The 18,562-nt window shown below is 39.2% G+C and overlaps 1 protein-coding gene across 6 annotated transcripts in view; it reads left to right on the top strand.

Moving 5' to 3' along the window:
• The window catches only part of IFTAP (intraflagellar transport associated protein), an 80,232-nt gene that overhangs the window by 10,829 nt on the left and 50,841 nt on the right, over positions 1-18,562 (top strand). For 2 of the 6 annotated variants that reach the window (XM_058663166.1, XM_058663170.1), the window contains exon 2: positions 11,546-11,691. In XM_058663166.1, the coding sequence (XP_058519149.1) occupies positions 11,589-11,691 (103 nt within the window). In that variant the 5' untranslated portion in view covers positions 11,546-11,588. The other 4 variants (XM_012927106.2, XM_058663167.1, XM_058663169.1 and 1 more) reach the window with 4 other exon arrangements.

The raw sequence follows: 18,562 nt of genomic DNA, 5'->3' as shown, positions 1-18,562 counted from the left end.
TTCTTTTGTTTCTGCAGCACTCTTCATTCCTTTTTAATCTCTTGCTTTGTTTCTTTTGTGCATTGATGAATCTTTAAGGACATCACAGGTCTATCCTCAACCTGAAGGTGCTTTGTGAGTTATTGGTGGACACAGTGTAGTTGCAGGCATGGGCACAGCCATGCAGGGTACATTTGCTGCTTGGTGTCTTAGAATTCAGAGTTATGAGCACCTCATCTTGAGGACGTGTGACTGCTCATTCATGGAGATGTGAGTTGACAACCACTGCTCTGTCCCTGCCTTACCCTGGAATTTCTTTTCTAGATTGGTGCATTATTTTTTATGGTTGGACTAGATTAATCTTTAGGTTTCTTTTAGTTCAGAATTCTGTCACTGGGTTTTTCTTTCTCCTTACATACCTAGAAGCCTATCCCTTTACCTCCTTCCCCCCAAAACCCCCGCCAAAGTACAGCATGCAAACACTGTAGATCACTCAGGGAAGCAGAAATCAGTTCATACCTAGTCTATCTTAGAACCACATCTGTAGTTGCAGTGTACTTTGGTGTTTTGGAAATCTGACCATTTGTTTAAATATACCAGGGCATCCACCCTGTGAAGGATCAAAGATGCTGACTTCATTTCCTTAGGTTAGGTGAGTATGTGGAGGATTTGCTGTCTGATATTTCAGTACAGCAGTAGCTTATTGATCAAAACTGTACACATTTGACAAAATGGGTTTTGATAGACCCTAGATGCTAGTTTAATTGTGTGTCATTCATTTTTAAGTAACAGTGATATAAGGGCCCGACGCGGTGGCCTAGCAGCTTAAGTGCTTGCCTTGAACGCCCTGAGATCCCATATGGGTGCCGGTTCTAATCCCGGAAGCCCTGCTTCCATCCAGCTGCCTGCTTGTGGCCTGGAAAAGCAGTGGAGGATGGCCCAAAGCCTTGGGAGACCTGGAGGAAGTTCTGGCTCCTGGCTTTGGATTGGCGCAGCATTGGCCGTTGCGGTCACTTGGGGAGTGAATCATTGGATGGAAAATCTTTGTCTCTCCTCCTCTCTTTATTTCTGACTTTGCAATAAAGATGAAATAAATGTTTAAAAAAAAGTGACAATGATAAACCTCACAGTGAAAACAAAATCCACTTTGTTGCGTATGTGAGATCCTTTTGCTGTTCAAAAAGCAGAGTGCCCTTTTTTGCCAATATCCACAAAATGGTTTTATTTGGTGACTGACAACATGTACAACGCTGCATCTATATAATTTTGTTCTGTTTCTTAAATAGTACTTAAGTATGCAATAAAAATATATATTTACATTTAAGAAGTACAACACATCAATGAAGTCCTCTGTAAACATAATCTCACTTTATTTTACTAATTATTTCTTACATAAATAGCTTAATCTACAGTCACAAATAAGACAATCATTTTTAAAGCCTAGAAGTATATACAATTTCTTGAGTAGGCCAAAATTGGCCTCTGATTTTTTAAATAACATGCTGTTATTTGCAGTGTTAATTACTTGAATGCTTTGTTACAAGTTCTTATTGTCTCCCCAACTTTTCTGTCAATGACAGACTATATCCAGTGTAAGACGTTATGCACTTAAAAAATCGAAATGATCAAAAGCATACATTAAAAAAAGAAAAAGTTATTATGTAAATATTAACCCTTTGAAATTCATTTCAGCTTGTCTGTAAAACAGAAAATGCAAATAAAGGATGAATGCTTTTACTATCATTTAGATGGCATGTAACAAAATATGAAATTTGGGAAATAATAAAATCAAATTCAATTCTTATTAGTCTTTCAAAAAATTTCCACTCAGATTCTGTTACACGTAAAGAATTGACACACTCAGAAATTTTCTAAAATTTATCTTTGAATCATACTTTGGTTAAATCTTTAAGGCAAAAAAAATTACACAAAATGATTTTAGAATGTAGTATTTGTAACTCCTGATGCAGAATATTAATTTTTGTTTCATGACTAGAAACCCTTAGTCTTCAGAAAATGTTAAGGATCTGTTCACACACACCACCATCTAATGATTTATTAAGTAACCACTCAAGATTTATTCAGTAAACATTCCAATTTCTTTTATATAATGAGCTATGTTTCACTTTATACATTTCTTTAGGTGTTAGTGTATAGCATAACTCCATGTATGGGTAAAAAATTTAGAAAGAGAAATACCCTTAACTAAAATTCTTATTAAATGACTCAAACTATCATACTAAGCTAAATGCTGTCAGTATTTTGTAAATCTATGTTTCTAGAAGAAGAGTGTTTTTTTCACTCTTGTCTTTCTCTGAAGGTTGCATTTTATCAGGTAAGTCTGTTAGGCTGTCATCTGAAGATAAATGTCATAGGTATGCTAAAGCAGTGGTGATAATTTCAGATACTGTCATTTATAATAATATCCTTATAGAGAGCACACAGTATTAGCTGGCTTAGGTGGTTGTTAGTTTTCTTTTTTTATTGTAAGAAACAGCACTTGCAGTAAGTCATGTGGGAGATTTTTCATGCTATTTCTCAATGACTCATCGACAAGAGAACATGATTATTTAACCAGGCTTAAGGTCCTCCAGCAAAGTTTAGTCATCTAAGCAGAGTGATACACACTCCTGTGATTGGGAAGTATTGCTTATGATTTACCAATAGATATCTACACATTTTCTCGTCATTTTAATGTGTTCTATGTGTTTCATGTGGATCTCAAAGCCTTCAAACATAAAAAATCAAACCAAAACCAAAGGATGTTGTTCCCAGGGAAGTGTCCCATCTCTCTTTTCTTGTAGCAAGGTACCTCGTGATAAAAATACTGCAGTACATCAATGGTAACTAAAAAGCACTGCTTCCTTTTAGAAAACCGCTAGGATTTGCATAAACCACTTGGTTGTCTGGTAAATGATGATCTGCTCTGTCAGTCCCTGAAGAGTTTTAGCATTAGATTGTTTATATTTTTATAGATAAGGAAAGTTATAGGTTTGAAGCTGAGTATTTCTTAAATTGTTCAAATAACAGACAGCTGATGAAACTGCACCTCTAAAGTCTTTAAAACAGTCAGAAGAAACATGATATATTTCTTTGTGCATTATTTAAACATATGAATAAAATTAAAGACCTTTGTACTGGGCATACCCAGGCACATTCTTTGTCTTTAGTACTACTGAGATCTCATGAAGGGTCAGTTCTCAAAAGAAATTGATTTGAGAATTGGAAAAGAAGCTTATTGATATTTCTGTTGTCATTTTTGCAAGACATTTATTGCAGTAGAAACCATAGCCTGGCTGCTTCTGTTTGGTATTTGTTCAGGTAGATTGCCAGAGATAGTGTGAGCAAGAGTTTGATAGAATGCATTGTAATTTTGCTGGACTCCAATCCTGGAAAAGCAGATGAATGCTGAAGTTCTTGTAATTAAGTACATGTCTAGCTGATAGTGAAACAATAACCACCTTCCAGGTTATTTATTGGTGTTTATTATCGAACAACAGCAACCATAATTTATGAAACTTTGCATTGCTGAAGTCTGGCAGTGCTTCAGGTAAATTTTCATAAGCCATAACAGATGATTTCTCATATTCCTTAATTTTTCAGGTACCAATAGCTTGAAAATGTTTCTTAAGTTTATACCTCGCTACACACTCTTCCCCCAACCCAGACCCCTACGAGTTGTAATAAAAGAGGAATTACCTTATTTATTCATTTATTTATTTATTTATTAGTGTTTAAAGAGAATCTAATATGTGTCTGCTTATTTCTAATGAACATATAATTGGGCATACTTATGGGATGGAGTGTGATATTTCAAAGCATGTATACAATGCATAGTGGTCTGATTAATTAGCGTGTCTATCAACTCAAACGTTTATCACTTGTGTTGGGAACAGATTTTGTTAGCTATTTCGAAAACACAATGTTTCCAGTGACCTCACTGTGCTGTAGTTCATTACAAAGCTAGCACTCCCCCCCAACTGCACCGTTGCACCACCAACCGTGCCGCAATCTCTGCTCCCTCCTACCCTCTCCAGCTCCTTGTAGTCCCTATTCTACTCTCTACTTCTATGAGATCAACTTTAGAAGCTGTCACACCTAAGTGGGGACATGCAGTAGCTTCTTTTCTGGGTTGGCTTATCTCGCCTAACCCAATGGCCCATCTGTGTTGCCCTTTTTAATGACTGGATGTTATTCCATGGCGTATGGGTCACTAAGTACTTCTTATGCACTCGTTTACCACCAGAACAGCTAGGTTGACTCCACCCCCTGGCTGCTGTGAACAGGGCTGCAATAAACAGGGCAAGAACAGGTAACTCTTTGGCATCCTGATTTTCTTTCCTTTGGATGTGAACCTACTGTGGGAATGCTGCATTGTATGCAAGTTCTGGTTCTAGATTTTTGAGGAAACTCCATACTGTTTTCCAAGAGGGCTGCACTGATTTAAGTTCTCATCAGCGGCACATCGGCTTCGTTCTCACTCTACATCCTCACCGGCATATGTTGTCCTTTTGCTAGTGACCATTGTCACTGGGGTGAGATACTTTCTCATTGTGGTTTTGGTTTCCCTTTCCTGATGATTTCATAAACTTGTTGCCCACGTGTGTATCTTGTTTTGAGGCATGTCTACTCACATCCCCCCTTTAAAAAAAAAGATTTATTTATACAGAGAGGAGGAGAGACAGAGGAAGATCTTGCATCTATTGATTCACTCCCAAGCGGCTGCAATGGCTGGGGCTGTGCTGATCCAAAGCCAGGATCTCAGAGACTTTTCTGGGTCTCCCACGCTTTGTGCAGGGTCCCACGTCTTTGGCCATTCCTTGACTGCTTTCTCAGGCCACAAGCAGGGACCTGGAAGGGAAGCAGGGCTGCTGGAATTAGAACCGGTACCCATGTGGGATCCTGGTGCATGCAAGGTGAGGACATTAGCTGCTAAGCTACTGCGCTGGGCCCAGACCCCATTTTTTAAATTGGATTTTTGAGGGGTCTGTTGTGCTGAATTCTCTTCTCTCATCAGCTGAATGTTTTCCCCCATTCAATTCCTGTGAAGAATGTTATTGGTATTACAACAGGGTTTTCTCTGAATCTGTAGATTAATTTGAGCAGTACTGACATTTAAAAACAAGACTGCCTTCAAATCCAACACTGTGGATGACTTTCCACTTCCTGGTGGCCTCCTTAGTTTCTTTTACCCCCTTGCTTCAATTTGCTACATGATATTACATGATATTTTCCAGTTTCTGCTGTTGTTATTATAAATGGGATCTCTTTCTTGATTTCTTTTCTATCTTATTTGTTATTAGGGCATTGAAATACTACTGACTTTGCAAGGTGATCATGTATATTGCATTTCTTACTGAATTCACCTATCACTTCTGTTTTTGGGGTGTTTTTTTGTGAAAGTTTTAATTTTTCTGTATATAGAACCATGTCAACTGTACACAGGGGCAGTTTGACTTCCTTCCAAAGTGGATGCCTATGTGTCTTTATTGTTTAATTGTTCTGGCTAGCAGTCCCGGTACTGAGTTAATAAGAATGGTAAGAAGGATCATCACTTGGCGATGATGGTTTAATCTCCATGTGTTTGTGTAACTTCTACAGTTCCTCTGGCTGATTGCTAAGTGTATTTTACAGTGGTCTAAGAGAATACATGATTTAGATTTTAAAAATCTGTTGACACTTACTTTGTGGTGTAATGTAGGGTCTATTCTGGGAACTGTTCCATAGACTGATGAGAACAATATATATTCCACAGCTGTGGGAAGAAGTGTTCCATTTGTGTTAAATCCCTTTGGTCTATGGCACAATGTAACTCTAGTGTTTCATTGTTGATTTTCTGTCTGGATGACCTGTCCATTGATCTCAACATCTGTTGTCGTGAAGTCTCCTTCTGTTAGATGTAAGAATACTGGATCCATATTTGGGTGGTCCAGTGGTACATTACTTGTTTTTACAGTGGTACGATCCTCCTTCTGAATTGATTGCTTTATCATTAATTGTGTGTCAGAAGTAAACATCTTGTGTTCAGTACATAGTTGAATCTTTTGTTCTCATCCATATCACTCTATATCATTTTGCTGGGGAATTTAACCCATTTGCATTCAAGGATATTATTAATGAGTAATAACTTCCTTCTGTTATTCTGTTGGCCATTTTTTCTGGCTATTTTGTATATCTTGTTACTTTCTTCTTTCTTATTGCTAGTCTTTGTGTTTCGGTGACTGCAATGACTCTTTCTCATTTGTGTATCTGGCCTACCATGAGGTTACACTTTTGTGGGTTTTCACAGGTAGTTATTGTGCAACTGCTTCTAGATGCTAGGCTTCTTGCAACACTTCTTACAAGGCCAGCCTGGTGGTGATGAATCCCTTAGTTCCTGCTGATCTGAGAAAACATTGACTTCTTTTTTTACTTCTGAGGCTAGCCTTGATGACTATAGAATTCTTGGTTGATAATTTTTTTTCTTTCAGCTCTCTGAGTATGTCATTTTATTCTACCCTGGCCTGCAAGGTTTGTCCGCCTGACAGGAGTCCCCTGAAACGTGCCTTGGTGTTTTCCTTTTGCTGCTTTCAGAATTCTTTCACATTCTCTCATTGTTATATCTGCTATCTGCTTGGGGTTCTTTGAGCTTTGTAGATCTGGATGTCCATATCTCTTCCAAGATTTGGGAGGTTTTCAGCTATTATTTCATCAGATATTTTTCCTTTGCTTTTATCCATCTCTTCACCCTTTGGAATTCCTATAATGCAAATATTTGTGTGCTTAATGCATCACAGAGGTATTGTAGATTTCTTTTTTTAAACTTATTTTGATTGGAATGTCAGATCAGGTTTATGGAAGGTTGGAGATGAAGACAGAAAGTCCTTTAATCCCTTGGTTCCCTCCCCAAATGGTGACAATAGCTGGAGCTGAGCTGATCTGAAGCTAGGAGCCTGGAGCTTCTTCTGGGTGTCCCACATGGGTGCAGCATCCCAAGGCTTTGGGCCATCCTCTGTTGCTTTCCCAGGCCACAAGCAGGAAGCTGGATGGGAAGTGGATTAGACAGAACAAGAACCAGAGCCCATATGGGATCCCAGTGCATGAAAAGTGAGGATTTAGCCATTGAGCCATCGTGCCAAGCCCAGTAGTCTTTCTGTATTCCTTTTCATTCCTTTTTTATTCATTTTCCTCTGACTGGGCTAATTCAGAAGACCTATTTTCAAGTTTAAAAAACCCTTTGATCTGCTTGATCCAGTTTCTTGTTGTAATTTTCAATTGTATTTATTATTTTTATTGCACAAAAGACACTTTTGTTTGGCTCTTCTTTGTGATGTATTTTCCTATATCTAATGCTTTATTCAATTTACTCAAATTATTTATCTTTTTTTTTTCATTTCCTCAAAGCGCCGTTGATACTATGCTATCTCATGGAATATCCTTAAGACTAATATATTGAATTCCCTTTCAGGCATTTATTTAGCTTCCTTTTCTTTAAAAAATGTTGTTAAGAAAATCATTGCTTTCCCTTGAAAGTTGCAGTATTTCCTTGCTTTTTCATATGTCTCCTGTCATTGTTATCTGAGCTGGGGCAACAATAATTTTTTTTTAACTTTAGGGAGAAACTAAGGCGTCTGTTTGCTATGCTATGTCAGCTTTAGCACTTCACTTTCTGTGTGACTTCTTCAGTTGTAGACCTTTAAGCAAAGCCTACTGTTGCTTTGGTAGCTAAAGGTGCAAGTGTTATTACTGCAGGGATGTACAATTACTGCAGGGACAGGGCTGTTGCTGCTGTCTGTTGCACTGGGTTCGAGTCCAATGGAAGCTGATAACCAGTAGTTATGTAGCACAATCCCTTGCAGGTTGAGGGCTGTGGTCTTGCTGTTAGGCTGGCCTGAGCTTGGGCACCTGTGGGTGCTGTGGGCTATGTGACTGCAGCAGGTTCCCCAGCAGGTTAGGGCTGCTGCCTGGCTGGCTGTCAAGTTGGGGAAGGCATTAGTCAAGTTGCTGGCTGTGTGTTGGCTCGTCTCTGTGAAGTTCATCTATTCCCTGAGGGTTTGGAAACCATTCTCATCCTTGGTATTGAGCAGCTGGGTTTATGACACGAGGAAATGTCTTGATTTATCATTTTGTAATGTTAGTGCAAAGTCAGAGTGTCCCAGTCACAAAAGATACACAAAGACTCTTCCATCACTATGCTGATGTGTCCAGAGATGGCTGTGTATACCTGTTTATTACTCAAAACATTCCCATGAATACACACGTGGCTTTGCAATTCTTTATCAAAACCTCATTTAGGTGTTTTCAGAATTTTAGTTTTTAGAATTTAGAAAGGAAATCAGAGTATATATAATATATTATATGAATTCTCCAGTGGGCCTGGAATGCAGGTCATAGGCAAGCCCGTTAGTATTTTTGCAGAGAAATAAACAAATAGTGTCACTGAAGAGGAAAAACCTGCAGATGCTTCTCTTTTAATTCAAATCGGGTTTTACCATGATATGAGTTTGGGCATCACCTTAGGAAAATGCATTTTTTAAAATGATATACTTAGTATTTCAAAGTTGAAGTGAAGTAAGTGTTGACCGGAGCCATTTTGATTTGTTTGATAGGCAGCATTACAGAGAGACAATGACACAGAAATCTTCCATGTGCTGATTCACTTGCGAAATGGCTGGTGAACTGGGGTTGAACCAGGATGAATCCAGGAGCTTCTAGGTCTTCCACACAAGTGCTATGGCTCAGGGAATTGGGCCATCTGCTGCTGCTTTCCCAGCTGCATCCGCAGGGAGCTGGATCAAAAGTGCAGCAGCCAGGACATAAATTAATGCCCAGAGGAGATGCCAATGCTGCAGGCAGTGGCTTAAGTTGTTGTGCCACAGTGCTGCCCCCAGACTTGTTCTATGATAACCCTTTTTATAAACAAGGGAGACAGGTCCAGAGAGGGTGTAAGGGTGTGACTATGTGACTATTTGAAAGAAAGGCTAGATGTAAGTATTAAAGTGGGTTAGTTCCATGATAAATTATTGAGTTATAAAGCAGCTTACAAAGAATAACATACAATGTCCCATTTTGTGGAAAAAAACTTTTTATCATTCTCTGTAGAGAAAGAGAAATATATTCAATGTGTATCAAGAGAGTTTACTTTTGGTAAGATTTCTGAGGACAGAGAATAATTAAGAGCATATTTACATTTTTGCCTTATATGCACCTGTGTGATTTATACAAAGATATCTAAAAGGAACTAGTGAAGAAAAGATCTGTATCATATAATAGATTCCTCTCCCTTGTTGCAGAAAAGTAGAAGAAATCTTGGCACTCTCTCTTCTGCCATACAACATAGGAGTATCCCATGTTTTATATTGGTCATTTGGGCAGTAATTACTCTTTTGGCTTCAGTAGAGAGTCAGTTTTCTTAAAACTGTGTAAGCTTAATATTTCATATAGAACAAATGGAGTTTAACAAGGTGAAATATCACAAGTGAAAACAAAGTTCAACTTGTGTCAGGATTAAGGCATTGCGTCTTAGCTGACAGGCATTTAGCTAGCAGTATGCTAAATGAGCTGACAGTGTGAAGCAGCCAACAGGAATGTGAATGTGAGCTTCAACTATATATCAAAGTGCAGTGTTCGGAATATGAGGGTTAGTCAAATCTTTCCATATCCAGACCATATACGGAGTCTAGTATTCTAGTCTGATGGCATACTTGAAGGGATGCACACGTTGTGATCTTTTCCAGGTAGGTTGTTCAAGGACAAGGTCCTCTAAAGCACAGGTGAGGCTATTGTGCAAGTTTAAATATTACTAGCAGTTTGGCCTGCTGCTAGTTATAGTTGGCTGTTGTGCCTGCTCTGATGAATAATTTTAGCTCCATATGGATTGAATGCCAGCTGCATGCCACATCCTGAGTTGTTAAGCATTTGTGATCCAAAGATGAAAAGATGTAGGCCCTGCCTTTTCTAGTGTAATAGAGGACTAGAGTTGTGTACCACTGTTTCTAATACAGCAGGTTACCAGTGGGCATTCAGTACATGAGCAGCCCACAGAAGCCATGAACAGCTTCTCCTGTGGTGACGGGGAGAGATGAGTGGGCAAAGCCTTCAGAGTCAACACGAGTTCCATGTTGGGTTTTGAAAAAGAAATTGATCTCAATGAATAAAATGAGAAGATTCAAAAAGGACAGCATTGATTTTTTTTTCAGATGTTTGATAGGATGCCAGATATAAGAAGGATGGAAGTTGCTCATTACTACCTTAGGGGCTCAGAGACGCACTGGGATGGGACACGGGGAGATGAATCTGGGCTCAGTCTTTGAAGTGTGTAGTAGAATTACCCAAAGGTGTTTTTGCAGTAGTTGGAGTTTCCAGTCTCTGGATGTGTTACAGCACAGACAAGGTAGCTGCTTGTCAGCACTACCAGTGTGAGGGAAGATGTTGCTCTGTGTTCCCAGGGAAGTGTGCTGAAATGCTTCAGGGTCAGACTGCTAGAATTGATGCCTCTCTGTGTTGGCCCTAGAACTTGCCCGCAGTTGTTTTGATAGGTAACATTAAAGTGCTTAGAATGGTTCCTGTTACAAAGACAGTGCTAAATACGTGGCTAATAAATATTAGTTCTAAGAGGCAGGCTAATCCTCCACCCTGTGGCACTGATACCCCCTCGGGCACCAGTTTTGTCCCAGCTGCTCAACTTGCAATCCAGCTGTCAGCTTTTGGTCTGGGAAAGCAGCAGAGAACAGCCGAAGTGCTTGGGACCCTGCATCCATATGGGAGACCCTGAAGAGGCTCCTGGCTCCTGATTGGCTTAGCTCTGTAAGTTGTGTCCACTTGAGAAGTGAACCAGCATAAAATCTGCATAAAATCTGTCTTTCAAAGTAGATAAAATCTTCAAAAAGTAAATATTTTTTCTTATAGTTGATTTTCATTGAATGGGTAGTTAGTTGATATACTATTCAAAGTTCTCATTTTGGGGCCTGGCACAATAGCCTAAAAGTCCTTACCTTGCATGCGCCAGGATCCCATATAGGTGCCAGTTTGTGTTCCATTGGCACTGCTTTCCATCGAGCTCCCTGCTCGTGTCCTAGGAAAGCAGACTAGGATGGTCCAATGCCTTGGGACCCTGCACCCATGTGGGAGACCCGGAAAAGGCTCCTGGCTCCTGGCTTCAGATCAGCGCAGCTCCAGCCGTTGTGGCCGCTTGGGGAGTGAATCATTGGATGAAAGATCTTTCACTTTCTCTTCTCTTCCTTGTATATCTCTCTTTCCAGTAAAAATAAACAAACATATAAAATTCTCATTTTAAAGGGCTGTATTTTATATTTCTAGTCATGTAGTTGTATAATGATACTACCATTAATTAAGAAGATGGTAATGAAGAAATTGAAGGAAAAAAAAAACACCCAAATTTGGTAGTACTCTCAGTAATAAAGAAACGAGTAGCACCCAGTGCACTTGCGTTGGAGTTCATTGTTCTAATAACCGTCCTGATCTGACCCTTTGAGGCCTTGGGATTCCTTCCCTACCCATCTGCAGCATTTTCCAAGGGGCAGACACTCCATGAGTTTCTTTAGCTCATACTTTTCTTTACTCCTAGGTAAAGAGGCTTTGTGAAAGCCCAGCTATCAAGACTGGAGAGAATGGATGAAGATCACTTAACCCAAGAAGTCTTGGATAAGTTTGTTAATTCTCATGAGCAAACGTATGAAGAGTTTCTGAGCAGTTTTACTTATCTTTCAAAAGGTAAGATGGAGAGGTAAATTGTTTATAGCAGTAGGGACCAAACATTTTAAAAAAGATTTAATTAAAATGTTTTAGTGGGTATATGTTTAATGGGTACATATTTATGGGATACTTTGTGATATTTCAATACATACATCTATTGTATCATGTCCAGTTAGGGTGTATTTATCTGTTCAATATGTTGCCTTTTTTTCATAGTGAAAACTTCCTAAGTTCCATTTTCTAGTTTTTTTTTTTAATGGTGAAAGATACAATACATCAGCATTCTTTGTAGTCACCATACTGAGCATCAGAACCCTAAAACGTATTATATTATCATCACCTGGCTATAGCCTGGATCACCAGCCTTTCCCCATGCCTCACAGCCTTCTTCTCTTCCCAGCCTCTCTTACCTTCCTTCATACCTTCAGACTCTGTTCTCGAGGTGCGATCATGTGATGCTCGCCTTTCTCTGCCTTGATTTTTTTTAATTGCTCCTAAAGACTTGAAGTTCCGAGTTGTCACAAATGAAAAGATTTAATCCATTTTTGAGGTTGAGTAATATTCCATGGTGCATATGTGCCACATTTTCTTTTTTTTTTTTCAAGAGGGTTGACTTATTTATTTGAAATTCAGAGCTACAGAGAGAGATGTAGAGACAGAGAAAAATATATTACATCTGCTGGCTGATTTTCCGGATGACCGGAACAGCCAGGGCTAAGCCAGATTGAACCAAGGAGCTTCTTTTGGATCTTCTAGATGGTGGTAGGGACCCCAACACTTGACCCATCAGCTAGTGCATTTCCCAAGCCGTTAGCAGGCAGCCAGTTCAGAAGTGGAGCAGCTAGGACTCAAAGTGGTGCTCATATGTAATGCCAGCATCACAGGTGGCAGTTTTACTTGCTGTGCCATATGCTGGCCCCACATTTTCAACAATTTTCCGAATCTTACTCTAGATATATGTGTTTGATACTTTTTCACAAAGATGATTTCTGAGATTTCATTCCTGATCAGATTATTGTTAATCATATTTGTAACGGATGCATATGAATATCAGTGTTTTTATATATCCAAGAGTTGTGTTATGGGGTCAAAATCATTGAATTTGGGAGTTAAAATTGACCTGAGGTGGACATTTGGTGTTGCTATTCAGATCAACTTGGCAAGCTGACATCTCATATTGCATACCTCTCCGTAAATCTCTGTAAGCAAAAATAATACATTTTAAAAACTTAACAAATAAAGATTAGGAGCTCTGCAGGCTCCCTGGTTTGTAAGCTGTCTGTCCCTTAATACCATCTACAAATGTGGGCCTACACTATTTGCTTCATTCACCTGACTGGCTCCTTGGGGTTTGGAGTTGTAACTTTTGTTCTGGATTCTGCTGCAAAGTATCATTGGCTTGCTCTCAACTTGAGCATGTCCTTGATCCCTGCTTGAGGATCCATGCTTGGCTATTCCTACTTCATGCAGTGGCATACTACACCGCCCTGATGACCCTGATAATATATCAGATACGAAGCCCACTCCAAAGTTTACCTGGGGACAAGGAACCAGTATTTTTTAAAAGCTTCTCTGGTGTATCTAGTGTGTATGCAGGATTAACAGCAGGGAGTTTCCTGATTGCAAGTTCATGACACTGAAATTTCATGTGATGGTTCTTGTGTCCTGAGCAAATGTAAAAGAAGGGACAATGAAGAAAATGAAAGGTTATTCTAATCTGTCTTATTGTGCAAGATCCAAGTTGTATATTCCTAAATCTGAAAATCTAAAATCTGAAATGCTGTAAAATCATATGCTTTTTGAATGTGAATGTGATGCCAGAAATATGTGGCAGTCAAAACTGCAAGTAGATTAAAAATAGTTTGCAAAATTACCTGTATGTTGTAAGTAACTGGATAAATATAAAACACTTAATTTTTGTGTTTAGACTCGGGTCCCATCTCTGAAATGTATCTTCATGTATATGCAGCTATTCAGAATCTAAAATCTGAAATTCTTCTGGTTCCAAGCATTTTCAGATAAAGCACACCCAACTTCAGAGTATCATTGATACCTATTCTGTTCGCAGTTGAAAATATGCGATGTATTATTTAAACATGTAGGCAGATGCTTTAAATACGTAGGCAGGTGAAGAATTAAGGAAATACTTGGAATTGTCTGTTAATGATCTTGGTTCACATGATATGTACAGAGCAAATTATTGTTGAGAATGGCTAAATTATCTTTTAGTCCATGAACATGGTTTTAGACAGAAACTTGCTTTGTGGGAATGTAATGACTCATACTTTTGTTATTCTGGACTCAACCCTGTCAGTAAGAATGGCTGGTAAAGGGTGGCAGAAAGATGGGAAAAAGTGACAGAATTAATGAATTTTGGTATGGCAGTGACATTTTGATACACTAAATTATTTTTGAAATTATTTGTAAAGCTGACTTTGAGTCAGAAACATACAATTTTATGTTAATAGTAATGACAGATTCCCTGATATATACATCTCAGCCAAAGTTAAAAGCTTTTAAAATCTTTGCTTTCTGTTTTCTGTTTTTTTTTTTTTCAAGTCTTTCTCTTGACTCTTGCTCACCTGTATGCCACTACCTGCTGAGAGCTCCTCACCGGCTCCTAAGGCTGTCAGTACACGTCCTTGCTGGTAGCACAACTCGGGAGGGATCGAACCTCATCACTGAGCTAATACACTCTTCAGATTGTGCCAAGAGTGACATTTCCAACGTAGAAAAAAAGGAAAGAGACTTTGTTTCTGAGCACAGCAGTCCTTCTTTCTTTATACACACTGCATGTAAGCCTTAAAGAAGAAATGTCCAAAGAATCAAAAGTAGCAAGTTTGACACCAGAAGAGATTAGATGACAGAGCAGGAGCAAGAGAGAGTGAGAGAATTATGGATTTGAGTTAAAATTCCGTTTCAGTGTTTTGGGTTAAGGCTACTAGGCCGCTAACAGTCCTGTGTATAAGCAAGAATGAAGGATGTGGTTTTCCTTTTTGGCTCAGTTGATTTTGGCTCAGTTGATCTTGGGTTAACTACAAAAAGGCATTCAACAGAAAGTTGAAGAACCTGTCCCGAGACTGAAGATGCTGTCCAGACCAGAGAGAAACAGTTGAGTGGCAGGCTGCAGGGGGCTAGACTTGGTTTTGTACCCTGGGACAGGAATTTTTGTTTCGTGTGTGAGGACTTTGATATTTTTCTGGGGCTACTTATTTCTGGGGGTAAGGAGTATGTTCGGTTTTCACATTCTGGTGCATCATTGCATGCTGAGAAGGAAACTGTTGCAGATGCAGTAACTTCATTTTGAATTCAGTGTGGAGCCTCAAATTGAGCTGAAATAAATGATGACGCAAGTTACATAAACTGCATCTCCAAGCATACTAGTTCTTTTTTTTCCTTTCAAAATATCCCTAGGTGGCACTTCACATTGTAAACTAATGACCTGCAAAAATTCCTCTTCAAGCAACAAAGAATTGTGAGTGCAAAAATAGGTCTTAAATCAGTAATCATCCCCTCCCCACCGTGCTGCAGAAAAACTTAAGTACCTTTGGAGAAACCAGTCAGGACCTCTGGGCAGGCCCAAGAGCTGAGTTGTGGACAGTTGAATTGATGAAGGTTGAGATGGTCAGCTGTTTATGAAAGATGCCGAAATTGTTCTTCAGACTGTTTCAGAGCCCTTCATTTGTCTCCATGCGTTTGGTGGTCTTGCTGCTGTGAGGGAATTTTTGCTCTGCAAAAGTGGTTACCGTCATGCATACATATTGCTCAAGTCCATTACCATTTCCACTTATGACTGTTCTATTTATTTTCATAATAGTTATGCATCAGAATGCTTATGGGATTAATTTTATTTCTACAAGTGTTAAAAGGGTCAGTAATCCTATTAAACATATTTCTCTGGAAAATTAATTTATGGCCTTATTGAAAGAAATCTCACTTTACTGCTTCATGGTCTTAGAAAACAGTTGGAAACTTAATATTGAAGCATAACTCTCACTGTAGTACATTTGTTCTGCATGTTCTGTTCATCATGTTGTAGAGTTTTTTTCTCTTTTAAAGCAATTTTAGATGTTTAAACTTTTTAAATATAATGTTCTATTACAGTGTTTATGGAGATACTAATTAGCAATTTTAAATAATTACTTTTGAATTGTCAGTAGTGTCTTCAGTGCAAGGCAAATTAAATTATAAGATATGTTTAGAAAATCAACAAGCAGATTTTATACATATATTTATATTTTTACTTTAACCTTGGGGGATTACAGTAGTTATTTCCAATTTTTAGTCTCTCCTCCACTCTGGCTGTATCTCTCACAACCTGGTTACTTTTGAAGGCTTTAGGCTAAATAATTAATTTCTATGAAAAGTAATTATTTCACTGGATATTTAATTTAAGCTAGTTTGGAAATTGAAGTGAACCTATGGTTATGTTTTTATTAATTCCTAAGTAAGTCTTTGTTTTTCAGTCTTTATTTAAAAAGTAGAAGAGAGGGGGAAAGAGAGAGAGAAGGAAGGAGGGAGGGAAGTAAGAAGGAGGTTAGAGAAAAAGAGAAATAAGAAAGATACAATTTCCATCTGCTATTTCATCCCCCAAATTGCTACCATGGCCTGGGCTGAGTCAGCCAGGACTTCAACTGGCACTTTGATATTGGATGTTGCTTCAAAGGTGGTGGCTTAATGCACTGTGCCACAGTGCTGTTCTTTCTCTCCTTTCTTTCTTAAAATATCTAGAATTCAATTTCCTAATTGAATCTCTGAGTTTCTGTATCAGCATATGATAGCATCTTTCTATCCACTTTCATATTTGTCTCCTGTAACCAATTTTTTATGTGTACATAAAAGTTCTTGTTTCAGCTTTTGATGTGTACTTTTAGTTTTCTTTATGTTGTTATTTCAATCACAATTCTTTTGAATTTAACCTTTTTTTAAAAGATTTATTTATTTTATTACAAAGTCAAATATACAGAGAGGAGGAGAGACAGAGAGGAAGATCTTCCATCCGATGTTTCACTCCTCAAGTGAGCCGCAACGACCAGTGCATGCGAATCCGAAGCCGGGAACCTGGAACCTCTTCCGGGTCTCCCACACGGGTGCAGGGTCCCAAAGCTTTGGGCCGTCCTCGACTGCTTTCCCAGGCCACAAGCAGAGAGCTGGATGGGAAGTGGAGCTGCCGGGATTAGAACCGGTGCCCATATGGGATCCCGGGGCGTTCAAGGCGAGGACTTTAACCGCTAGGCCACGCTGCCGGGCCCTGAATTTAGCCTTTTATTATCATTTTGCTATATATTTGAAAAAAATCCTCTTAACTCAAGCTTTCTCGTACATATTTATTGATATTTGAATTCAAATTTCCCTTGAGGTAAATACTCTATGGCTGAAGGCTTAGTAAAAATGATCATGCCGTTTGTGGTATATGATTCAGTAGTGTTCTCATCTTTGATAATTGCAAACTCTTGGAGTTCCAACAGTTAGGGCTGAGCCATGCTGAAGCTAGGAGGTGGAGCTGAATCTGGGTTCCCTTGCATGGTAGGAATCCAGCTTCCTGAGCTGTCACCTGCCATCTCCCATTGTGTCAGCTAGCAGCAAGCTGGAGTTGAGAACCGAGTTTGAATTTGAACCTATACACTCTCAAATGGGCACGTATTCCAAGCACTGTCTTAACTGCTAGACCAAACATCTGCCCCTCAAAATCTTAAAGTGTTTGAATATCATATTACTGTTCAGCAGTTTCAAATAGGTAGGACTTTCTGACTTGGGGTTTTTGAATTAAGGATGATTAATTGAATTAAGGTTCATGCAAATACTCTAAAATTGTAAAAACTCTTAACATTGGAACATTCCTTGTCTCAAAGTTATCATACATTATCAGCTTGCTGAGTTCGGGATTCAGACTGTAGATAACTGATTTTCTCAGTAACATTTGCCATCCTCCCTGTTCCCTCCAACCCAAGATATGTGTGAGTGCAGAACTGTTGGAAACCAGTCGAATACAGGACCAGTGGCAGCCAGTCCAATGCATGCCTGATGGTGTCTAGTACCTACTCAAGAACAGCGTTGTGTGCTTTGTATGGATTATTCCAATCAGTCATTACCATAACCCAGTGGAGATGTTGCTTTTTTTTTTTTTTGTTCTGATTTTAAATTTTAGTTTCTACTGTACCCATTTGACGGGTGAGGAAACCAAGGCTTAAGGTTAAAATGATTTGATGTTATGGACTTATTGTATCCTCCTCAAATGTTCGGGGCTAATGGGTTAATAGTTCGTGTTAACCTGAGCAGTAACAGGAACTAGGCTAGTGGCTGCAGCAGAAGCACAGGCTGAACTGTTGACCCTGCAAAACACCTGAACTCATTTTCCAGACTGAGCAGAATTGGGCTCAGCTGTATGAAGTTTCTTCGCTAAACGACTATGCAGGAAGGGGATATAAGGTGAGGCGAAGGAGGAATAGAGACTTCTACCATCACTGGTCTCCTGCCAGTGCTTCATCCCCAGACCCTCTCCCTGTCCACGTTACTGGCTCTGCTGGACGGAGCACACAGATTTTTTTTTTTTGCTGCGACTCACACTGTTGTGGACGATATTGGGAGGTAAGGCCCTTAAAGAGATAATAAATGTTAATGGAGATCATCGGGATAGAGTGCTAATCCAGGATAACAGAGAGAGAGAGAGAGAGAGAGAGAGAGACAGACAGAGAGAGACAGACAGACAGAGAGAGAGAGACAGACAGCAGGGAAGTGCCCACGGGAAGAAAAGGCCAGAAGACCATGGGGAGGCACAGTAAGCAGCTGCTGTCTGTAAGTTGAGGAGAGAGCCTTCAGAAGTCTGTAAATTGCCAATACCTTGAGCCTGAACTTCTAGTCTCCAGAACTATGAAAAATACATGAACAT

This window comes from Ochotona princeps, chromosome 4, assembly GCF_030435755.1.
Source record: "Ochotona princeps isolate mOchPri1 chromosome 4, mOchPri1.hap1, whole genome shotgun sequence".
In the NCBI taxonomy this organism is placed as follows: Eukaryota; Metazoa; Chordata; class Mammalia; order Lagomorpha; family Ochotonidae; genus Ochotona; species Ochotona princeps.
The sequence above is the reverse complement of the archived record's forward strand: the minus strand, read 5'-3'. Positions and strand labels throughout refer to the sequence as shown.